The 11,592-nt window shown below is 45.1% G+C and overlaps 1 protein-coding gene across 1 annotated transcript; it reads right to left on the minus strand.

The window, feature by feature from the left end:
• Positions 1 to 129: 129 nt before the first annotated feature.
• On the minus strand, positions 130 to 9,780 carry aasdh (aminoadipate-semialdehyde dehydrogenase; the record flags this gene model as incomplete). The annotated part of the gene is made up of 14 exons (XM_080032322.1): positions 9,390 to 9,780; positions 9,126 to 9,246; positions 8,207 to 8,484; positions 7,299 to 7,491; positions 6,964 to 7,205; positions 6,249 to 6,352; positions 5,905 to 6,077; positions 5,213 to 5,498; positions 4,926 to 5,044; positions 3,362 to 4,043; positions 3,107 to 3,270; positions 1,763 to 1,888; positions 1,530 to 1,664; positions 130 to 525 (listed from the first exon to the last, which is right to left on the minus strand). The coding sequence occupies exons 1-14, from the start codon at positions 9,632 to 9,634 to the stop codon at positions 130 to 132; spliced, it is 3,264 nt and encodes a 1,087-aa protein (XP_079888448.1). The 5' UTR covers positions 9,635 to 9,780.
• Between the last annotated feature and the right edge of the window lie 1,812 nt (positions 9,781 to 11,592).

Genomic DNA, 11,592 nt, shown 5'->3' on the forward strand with positions numbered 1-11,592 from the left:
CCCCTCTCCACCCCCAACTTTAATTAAAGCTCTTTTCCCAAAGCAGCCTCTGACACAGAATTAAAACCAAAAAGAAGCTTGTCGGTATTAATTATAAAAATCAGGCGCAGAAATGACTTTTTTTAGAGACTACGTCTCTTCCTTGACCGTCAGCTTTAAACAATACACATAATCGTTGCGGCAGCCGACGACGAGAGACTGTTCCCAAACCACTGGTGATGAAAACAGTTCCCCAGGGAGAGCGAACGAGGCCAGCATTCGCCCGTCTAGTCCATCCAGGATCCACACTGTCCCGTCCGTGGAGGCCAGGGCCACCAGATACCCCTCGTGGCCCACGGCAGAGCCCTCCAACAGGCACGGGCTGGAGTACACCTTCCCCGTGGTCTGGAAGGTCCAAGCCAAAGAGCCGTCGACGCAGTTCAGGCAGTACAGCCGACCGTCGTGTGATCCACACAGGAGCCTCTGCCCGTCTGGGGTCACACACGGAGAGGAGAAGACGGGACCTTCTGTTAGAAACTGCCACACCTGCCAGGAGAAACAAAGTGAGACATGCTGAAGGACTGCAGGGTTTCACAGTTTGGATTTCTCAGATTTGGGTCTCAGGAACACCTGTGTGTTAGTAGCACAATCTCACATAGCACACACGATGAAACCATCTCTGTACACATAAAGTATATTATATATAACACAACAATGTTATCATCTCAGTATATAATAGTCATTTCCTCAACAGCAATGAGCAAAACATACTTGTTATACTTTTTAAGTCAGCATATGATGGGACTTTTTGAAACTTTCATTTCATGCATTGAATAAACTGTGTTACATACTAGTTAATGAGTTCTAGATTCTGACTTGAAAGTCAAATCCTACATTGCTACTACGCTTAAATGATGATCATTCAAGGCACCGGTCCAGTGTTCACTGTAAAATGGCTGTATTCAGAACACACCGACCCTGGGATATTTCATCATTTGTAGGTCTTAATGATCTGAAATACAGTAGGCTAAGTATGTAACACTAAAGCACATCATGTATGTGATTTAGTATCAGTGTGTCTGTCTGTGTGTGAAGACTCACCCTGCGTTCCGAATCTCACAGTCTTTCTTTTTTCTATTCTACCTACTACATCTGACGATAAAAAGAATCTAGTTAGGATGCAGTAGGCATACTATTGGGACATACTTTTACTCTTTTATTTCATCATAACATTGCGTCTTGATCTTGCCTCTTGCTTTTATATCCGTCACATCCCTGTTTGTTTTCATACGGAGGCTCCGTTGATGTGACTTCACTTCACGTGCGCACTGGATTATGGGTCAGAATCGCCCAAATAGGATGCTGTTTTCAACACTAAAAAAATCTTGGAGAGATGTTTTAGACATCCGGGTACTTCTAACCATCCTAAATCTGGCCACAAGAATCGGGACATCCTAAATCTTTTTTCTACCATACTAAATAGTAGAAAGTATGCGATTCGGAACGCAGGGTCAGAGTGGAGAAAGTCTGAGTGGTGCTCCAGCCCTCACCAGTTCCCCTGTGTGGCTGAAGCAGCAGATGTTTCCATCCACAGAGCCGATCACCACGCCGTCAAGCGAGGAGCCGTTTGGTGAGGAGAAGAACGGGACGCTTCCACGGTGAGACCACAGAACATCACCACTGTCCTGGTTAGGAGGGGGACAGACAACCGGGTGTTAAAATGTCCCTAGATAAACAAAAAAATGTACAAAATGATTGAGTTTTTTATTGTACTTTGACTCACAGGGTTGAGACAGAGCAGGTGACCTCCCAGTGAGGCCACGTACAGCTGCCTGAGTGAGGGGTGCAGGGAGGGCGAAGAGAACACAGCTCCACCACCACAGTGACGCCTCCACACACACTGCTCAACCTAAACACACATTTTGACACACAAACACAGACACCTTCACTTACCAAATGAAACTATTTAGTCAGAGGCAGTGCTTATTTGGGCAGCATTTTTAAGATTTAAAGCTGGGGTATGTGATTTCTAATTGGTAAAAATTAACCTGAGCTGTACACTTTGACCAATCAGAGCGAGGCTCCGATTCTCTGTTCTTATTGGCTGTTGGGACTGTCCATTCACTTTGGCACGACGTTGTTGGTGTAGAGCGTGTCAGGGAGGGACCATAGGGGAGGGACCAAAGAGAACAAGTGAAGCGGTTGAGGTATTTGGATTCGAATTTCTATCCCAACTGCCATTTTCTCCCCAAATCCTCCACCCCCAGCTTTAAGTGTTAACCTTAAGACAAAACAATGCTTATTAGTTTTTGGCAATCTTAGGTCGTTTGTATTCTTTCATAGTTTAAATCCACGAAACACTCAAACTTTTTGTCCCGTTTTAGTTGATGAAAGTTGTTTATATTGTAGAGTAGCCTATGTACGTCTCCTCTACGAGTGTCTGTACGTCTCCTCTACGAGTGTCTGTACGTCTCCTCTACGAGTGTCTGTACGTCTCCTCTACGAGTGTCTGTACGTCTCCTCTACGAGTGTCTGTACGTCTCCTCTACGAGTGTCTGTATGTCTCCTCTACGAGTGTCTGTACGTCTCCTCTACGAGTGTCTGTATGTCTCCTCTACGAGTGTCTGTACGTCTCCTCTACGAGTGTCTGTATGTCTCCTCTACGAGTGTCTGTACGTCTCCTCTACGAGTGTCTGTACGTCTCCTCTACGAGTGTCTGTATGTCTCCTCTACGAGTGTCTGTACGTCTCCTCTACGAGTGTCTGTATGTCTCCTCTACGAGTGTCTGTATGTCTCCTCTACGAGTGTCTGTATGTCTCCTCTACGAGTGTCTGTACGTCTCCTCTACGAGTGTCTGTACGTCTCCTCTACGAGTGTCTGTACGTCTCCTCTACGAGTGTCTGTATGTTTTCTAGTTTGTTCAAAATGATAATTAAATTAAAAATAATCAAAGTTAAGTCAATTAAAACTCTGAGCGTTTTGTACTACTTCTGGCAGATTTTAAACGTTGCCTGCCTCAACTTCACTCTGCAACTCTCGTCTACTTTCAAGATGGCAGCCCGTGTCAAAAAGAGTCCTTCTGATTTTGAATGTCCCCTAATCAGTAGTCTCACCCAACAACACTCACCTTTGGGTCCAGGGCGTAGACATGCCCGTCGTGTGAGCCCACCATCAGCACACCGGTGAGAGGGTCCACAGCAGGACAGCTCTTCACCGCGTCTCCCGTCTCAAACGTCCACCGTGTCTCTCCGGACGCGGTGCACAGGAAATACACACAGCCGTCGTAGCAACCTGGTGAAAATCCCCCCCCAAAAAATAAATCCAAAAGCACATGTTGTCTTTTATTCGCATGCAGTGTTAGGAAAGAGCTGCTACTACTGACCCACGACCACCAGGCTCCCGTCACAAGTCACTGCAGCCGATGCTTCTATCCTCCCCCCTAGCACCCTCTCCCACAGGAGGCTGCCCGAGGCCAGGTCTAAAGCCTGGAGCCTGTGAGAGTGGGAGCCGATGAACACTGTCGACGTTGCCTCGTCTGACCTCAGATCTGCTCCGTCTTTTACCAGAAGCACCGGGGAGGCGTCCACACATCTGCCCGTGTCTGAGGACCAGCTCGGACTGAGGCACAGAACACCATCTCTACGTTTCTCTGCGGAGACCTTTTCTCCCCTAGATTTCTGGATTAGTCTTTTGGCTTCCACCAGCTCACCTGCCCGTCGTATCACTCTAAACGCCCTGTCCTCCTCCAACGGCAACCTCTCTGGGGCTGACCGCTCTGTGCGTTCTCTCTTCTCAGGCGTGGAAGAGAGGGGGTGGGCAAAGCGTTTTTTGGCTACTGACGTGATGTTCTCAAGAGGCAGCATCAGTGTTGCTCTGCTCAGATGGCTAAGAACGTCTGCGAAGGTCCCGTCTAGTATAACCTCCAGCAGCTCCGGTGAGGTGCCTCCTCCCACAGCGGGCAGCAGGTCTTGGTAGAGCTGCAGTGCTTTCAGGGAGTCTCCTCCACTCAGCAGGAAGCTGGACTCCTGGTGGATGGTGGCAGCCTCAGGAAGACCCAGAGTTTCCTGTTAGTAGGATTGTGGAGTTTAAGCCATAGTCAGGCAGGCCACATATTAAACCAGGAAGTATTTAAAGCTAGAGTTAACTGGTCACATCTACTGAGGATGGGACCATTCGGTAGTGGGTCCGATATGGCTGCAATCCACTCATGGGATAGACGCCATCGATCCAGGGTGGTAGGATGGCCTAGAGGAAAAGGTGGCCGACCAGTAACCATGAGGTCGCTGGTTCGATCCCCGGCACCGGACAGGAGGGTGTTAGTTGTAAAACTAGCAGAGGCTGGTATTGCGTCTACGGTGCCCACCATCTCTACCATTGTGTCCTTGAGCAAGACACTTAACCCCAAAAACTGCTCCAGGGGCGCTGTACTGCGGCTGACCCTGCGCTCTGACCCCCTCCGAAGTGTGGTAACTTGAGAGGGGATATGCGGAAAGACGAATTTCAATGTGCCTTGTGTACAAATAAAGATAACTTAACTTAACTATTCAATAGTCAGTTTTTTTTAATGTAATTATTTTAACTAATTTGGTTTTCAAAACGTGACAACGTCACTTGTGTCAATCGCTGACGTTCTATTTACAGCTCACGTGGCTGTAAATAATCCTACTCAAATAAAATAAACAACAATGGCTCCAACAGATAAACTTCTGTATTGAATACCGTTCAAAGCAGTTCAAATAAATGGGTAATACATTTGAACCTTTTTGCATTTTAAATACATTTTATGCTCTTTTAAATGAGAACTGCTTTAAACATAATATCACAACCAACTCAAATGTATTATGTCTTATATTGGACAGTATCTGTGTCAGCTGGATATATAAAAACACAGATATCGGAATCGGATGGGAACTGAAAAATAGCGGGATCGGTGCATCTCCAATTACCTGCCACAAGGACTGAAGAGTCTGCTTTAGTTTGGTGACATCTCCCCGGGACGACTCGGACTCCACACTCCGTCTCTGTCTGTGGTAGATTTTCAGAAGTGCCTCTGTGTCTACTTTGCCTGCCATGAAACAAACAAGAGGTTGATTGAACACGTGAAGAATCTCTCTCTCTCTCTCTCTCTCTCTCTCTCTCTCTCTCTCTCTCTATGTGTGTCTCTCTCTCTCTCTCTCTCTCTCTCTCTCTATGTGTCTCTCTCTCTCTCTCTCTCTCTGTATGTTAAGTTCACCATGAGGGCTGAGACACAGGGCGGGGACCAGCACTAGTGAGTCGGGGACGCTGTAGGACGGCAGTAGCAGGGCCAGCTGGTCCAGGATCAGTCTGCTCAGGTGGCCATCTGCTCCGTGCCTCTCCTGCACTGCCCGGGGCCTTTGTTCGGCGCGAGTCTGCACAGATGTGAGGGAAGAGGCTTTCTCCTCCCCAGATGTGGACGCCACCACCACGAAGGCTAGCAGCCGAGAGCCTTCACACAGAGCCACAGCACAGGCCTCCACCTCAGGCAGACCCTGGACCAGCTGTAAGGAGCAAAGACAAATTGCTGCTATGAAATACCCAGAGACTTTGTTTCTTTCTTCATGTAAAAAATAACCCTACGGATGATTCCTGGACACAATATCTGTTTAAGAAAATATATATAAAGAATAAATACACTAGTAAGTACACTAAGTAAGTTAAGGTAAAAAAAAGGATGGCGTGTTGGTCGCTTACATATTCATCCACTTAAAACATTTTGTACATCTGATGCTGCACCTGCAAGTTAGAAAGGTGCAGTTTGTCATATCGGAGTCATTAGCAACACCTAGTGGTGAGATTCTGATGCTGCACATAAAAGTATAAAAGTCATGTTTGTTTTGCTCATATTTCTATATCATTTATATTAGTAAAAGAACATACACTAAGTACACGTATACATCTCTTTACTTGCTGCACGCTGTCCAAGTTGACCCGTTTCCCGTGGCGTTTGATCAGCCTGTCTCTGCGTCCCAGGTAGAACATCTGTGTGTCTCTGACCTCCACCCAGTCTCCACTAGCTCTCATTGTCCCTGGGACCATGGCGTCCTCCTCGTCTAGGAGACACACTCTGTTCTCGCCTCCTGCACCAATCACAGAGATGTATGCGCTTTTTCATTTTCTTATTCACTGGAATACAATGTTCATGTGCGTGTGTGTGTGTGTGTGTGTGTGTGTGTGTGTGTGTGTGTGTGTGTGTGTGTGTGTGTGTGTGTGTGTGTGTGTGTGTGTGTGTTAATTAAATCCTAATTCACCTATATACATCTGTCCTTCACCCTCTGTAACGATGTGGCCGTGTTCATCTCTGACTTCCAGCACTGTGTCCATAAGAGGAGTCCCAATAGGCACTGTGGACGCTCTGCTAAAAAGGCACATCAGGTTTAAAGGTCAGGTCACATTAATATTATGATAATTTTCACATCCACAATTGTCACCTGTGTTTCTACATAAAAACTATTTACATGGTGAAATATCCCCCACAAAAATTATGTTTTTCTCCCAGTACCATTGCTGAATCTCCTCTTCTTTTCAGTCTCTGTCTGAAACACACTGTTTTAGAGCCTGTCTCTTTATGCCACACCCTCTAAATCCCAGTCTGCTCTGATTGGCCCTAAATCTAACTGTCGGTTTGAGTCTAGCTGAAAATCAGATTCAGGGGTATCTGGGATTGTGGTTTATCACAGGTAGAGGTAGTGTGCCAAATTAGGTTGGTCAGGCGGGGGCGTGGCTTCTCCCCTCATGACATCATAAGGGAAGAGAAAGAAAAAAGCGTTGTTTTTTTTCCTCATACTTTGGGAGTCTGTGGGAGACCAATATTAATGTTGAAAACCCATGAAAAAGGGTATTTTGCATAAACGGTGGCCTTTAATAGAGTTATAATAACTGCAGCTTGTTTAACATGTAGATGTATTTAATTTAATTTAATTCATTTTAGACAGGGGGTTGGGTTGGGGGAGGGGGGGGACTCACGGTTTGCTGGACTGCAGTAGAGACTCTGGTATTTGATAAGCGCAGGCCCAGCAGGACACCTCTGTGATGCCGTAGATATTGTAGATGTGCGTTGTGTTGTCCTCATGCCTCCAGGTGCTCAGCAGAGCCGGGGGAGGGCAGGCCTCTCCGCCCAGAGCCAACAACCGCAGAGACGAGCCCGACGACATCACTTCATGTTTTAGGACACGTTGCCCGAAGCGGACGAGTAGTGTGGGTGTGACCTGAGGAATATACAGAAGAAAAAAGAAAAATAAATAATAAATATATGCCAATTATTAAGAGACCGAAAAGTGAACCAGCTTCTAGACACTCGCCTGCAGTACGGTGGTCTTGTGATCCCTAAACAGCAGCCCGGCCAGTCGAGCGGGCATTTTCTTGATCACGGCGGGGACCATGAGGAGCCGAGCCCCGGAGGATAAGGCCAGGAAAATGTCCACCACGGAGGGGTCAAAGGTCAAGGGCGACGCCAGGAACACCACGTCCTCCGAGCTCATCTGGAACAAAGATCTGAGACGAGAGAACCACCGCTGCTTTATTATCATTCTAACCATACACTAAAAACCTGTGCGCTGCAGAACGAAATAGCCTTTTCTCCAGGGCAGTGCAATTTGAACAGTAACCTAAAAGGGAGGAGTTAGCCTGGCACCGCCCGCCTACCTACTTCCGCTCAATTTTCATTTGTGCGTCCGTGGTATATTCGCGGGTTTTCTCAGCCAGATTTTTGGCTGTCCAATCAGCGAACAGAGGGAGTGGCAGAGAACAATGACGTTGAGGTTGTGCGCCCAGTTTCAGGCCTGGTAGGACTAGGCTAGGGAGGAGTCGGGGGTTCTGGAGAAGGCTTGTTGTCAAAACCTTTTCGTCAAAATCAGTGAATATATCCTAACGATACCTGTCTGTATCGTGTGTCCACTGCTGAAATGGGTATGCAAATAAAAGGGCCCACCGTAGCTTGCAACATGCCCATTTACAGAGCCTAGGCTGTGTATATTAACACTGGATTTTTCAGCGCACACACACACACACAGTACGAACATGTTAGGATCATGAAGAGGAGATATTCACTGATTTAGACAAAACAAATGTTCTCCAGTATTGCTGACTTGCTGACTTTTAAAAGCAAACAGAGCAATACAATAGTAAAGCTATACATTTGTGAATGTGTTTCAAAATAGCAACACTTTGGAGACCGATGCAGACAGGACTAGCTGGTACAAACACCCACCTCAGATGCAGTATATTGGGGAGGATGCACTTGTGTGGCACCCTCACAATCTTTGGTCGGCCAGTTGTTCCAGATGTGTGGAGCACATAGGCTAAGTCTCCGTGGCCAGCCTCCTTTAGCGCCGCGGCTGAGTCACAGAGACCGCCACTGTCAGTTTGTTCTGGTCTGGGATCAGCCACCGGCAGCAGCAGCTTGACTTCTACCAGTGTTAGTTTGAACTTGGGCAACACGACGCAAACCTCAACAGATAGGTGTTTGTCCAGGGCCGCCCGAAATTGCTGAACAGGAGGAGGAGGAGGAGAGTATTTTATCATATTGTATAAAGCACAGACAAACAGGGACGACTGCAGATCACACACTCATGTCAATGCAGTGACAGCAAAATACTCAAACTGGGAACAGGGAACATAGCAAACAAGCAGAATGTTCAGGGCAGGCTGTGTTTGGATGGGAGGATTTATGGGGACACATACATTGTATAAATAAAAATAAAAATGTGTGCGCCTAAAGTACAATAACAGCTACGGTTGGTCCTGAATCATAGAGCCTGTCTTATAGTGTTAAAGATTTTTAAGATGTTTCTTAATTGAGTTCATATTGTGCTCACATCTTGCACATAATATCGTTTTGTGTAATCGGATCACCTCACCACACCACACACACATATTGCAGTATTATAACGAGAGCTTGGAGCTGTCAGTGCATAGACACTGCACCAGGAGGTGGTGGATGTGAATGGAGGTGTACCAAATATACTGTACCCCTAACAAGTTTATCCCACCATGATTTTGTCTGTAACATTTCATTTGTTAAAGTTTGAACCTGAACCTGGCTGTTTATTGGTGATAATTATTACGAAATATTGATGTTGCACAATAAGTCATTATCATTATTGTTGCTGCACGCATTTCTATTCCACCTGCAGGATGTCAGTCTTCACAGCACAGTACTTGAGCGCACACCGCTCCATGACTCTGGCCGAGAGGAGTCCAGGAGCCTCAGGGTCGAGAGGGACGTAGGCAGCAGGGGCCTGCAGGATCCTGGCAGATATAACAAGGGACACTTTATTATCCCTCATTGTACATGTACATTAAGACTTGTGTGGGCCTGACACTCACATATACTGGGGAGGTACATGCGGTGGTAAACCTCCGCGACATAGGCTATATAACTGTGAACTCACCCCAGAATCCACACAGGTATGAACAAATCATCACAGCAATACAGCCCGATCACGCCGTTATGAGGGGAGCAGTTCTCTCGCAGGATGAGGGACAGTTCGCCGGACAGTTGAGTCAGGTCTCTGTACAGCAGAGACACGGAGCTCCCGGACACCGAGCCGCCGTCATATGTCACCGCTGCCCGCTCAGAGTGCACAGAGGCGGCGGCGGCTACCAGCTCCTGCAGGGTCCCAGCAGCAGCCTCCATACTGCTATAACAATGAGCCCTTCACGGACCGTCCGCTCATTCTCTACCGGTGCCTAGTATTCCGGACAAGAATAATCAGATGTGTATTCATGAACCATTGAGTTCAGAGGAAGGAGGGTTTGTTTCGGTTTGTTTACATCTAGCAGACCCATGAGCAGACCTCCCAAGCGGACTCACGTTTTGTCGCGTGAAGATGACGTATTAAAAAAAAACGTGGTCCGCCAATCAGAGACGTCGCTTGGACGCTATAGGATCATGGGTAGTGTAGTTATTTCCCCCGATATCGCGAATAAACTATGTTTTTCTTAAAACGAGGTCGATATCATTGCGAACTTGTGTTACCTACAGGAGCATACCATCGTTTTACACTCGGGTAGCTCGCGGTAAGTCTGTCTTGTATGGTTATGACATTATGGCTTATAATCAAATCCTCTATGGAGAAAGAACTGAAAGTTCCTCAGTCACCCATAAGAAAAGCACTTGAGTACAAGTCTTAAAGTAGCTTACACTAAATCTACCCGAGTATCGAAAGTAGGCCTACGTGTCATTTAAAGTGATTTAAATAAAACAAAATGTAAACTATAAATGGTAGGCCTACCTCTCATACAGGCCTATCATTTCCTGTTACACTTTTTTATTCATAGGCATAACATAGTTCCAAATGGAATTTTTGTATATTTTACACCACTACAGTAGCCTATACTCCGACAGACAGACAGACATTTATAGATAGATAGACAGACAGACAGACAGACAGACAGACAGACAGACAGACAGACAGATAGACAGACAGATAGATAGATAGATAGATAGATAGATAGATAGATAGATAGATAGATAGATAGATAGATAGATAGATGGACTACTGTTCATGGGAGGTTATATGGCATATTTGCTAGTTGCTGAGAATACAAAGCATTCTCATCTCTTTGAAAAGTATAATGTTTTAAAGACAAGACTTTCCAACAGCATGTAAAGTGTTATTTTACTATATTAAATACAAATATATATGTATAATCCACTATTATATTACATAGCCAACTACACTGAACACTGTTATCTGTTTTGATACTTGAATAAGATTTTACTGATATTTATTGCGTAGTAATTAACACAATTATATAGTGTAATCATTTTTAATTTAAGAAAAATGTATTTTCCTTTTTTATATGTTTTACTTGACTGCACATGCAGTTTATTCCCGTGACAAGATTACCACTAGTTATAATGCTTCAAAGAGGCTGACCCCTTATTAAATGGCGATTTGTTAATTGTGCTGCAGTGCATTAATTAGTTTTTCGGTTTACTAGAAAAGAGGAATATAGGTTTAAAATAGATTTAATTCCTAATAATAAGAAAATGACTAATACGATTGTTATATAGTAGGAACAGGAGCCTGGGAAGTCTGACCAGCCGTGGCTCAGATATCAGTTCAATTGTTATCAGTGGTAATAAAGCATTCTCTGATTTAACTCCTAATAAGCAACCTTTGGCTTGTGGGAGTATTTGCTTAGGGGTAGGGGTAAACTAATCTATAAAGACTACACATCTGAGACATATGTTCATGTTTAGTTGGAATATTATTCATTCAAATGAAATCAATGTTAAAGTAAGGAAATTGTGTATGTGTTAGAAGAATAACCATCTTGGGGTTTTAGGGCAAATATGAACTGTATGGTCACTGTATGATTGTATACGTGAATGGATTGTATGGTAACCTTTGTACATTATTAATCCTGTTTCACAACCAAACCATAAACAAATTACAGGGTTTTTGTAAAACCATATCAAACAGAATGACGTCCGATTGTAAGTAAGTCAAATGTAAAGATTCCCCTTGAAGATAGCCCTACTACTAACATGCTCTTTTGCATGTATAAATGGAGCAAGCTATTTGACCTCTACTCTGACTAAACTATAAAAAAAAGGTGTGTGTAACTTGAAGGTGCAAATGTGTG

Source organism: Ammodytes marinus (assembly GCF_949987685.1).
Source record: "Ammodytes marinus genome assembly, chromosome: 8".
Classification (NCBI taxonomy): domain Eukaryota; kingdom Metazoa; phylum Chordata; class Actinopteri; order Uranoscopiformes; family Ammodytidae; genus Ammodytes; species Ammodytes marinus.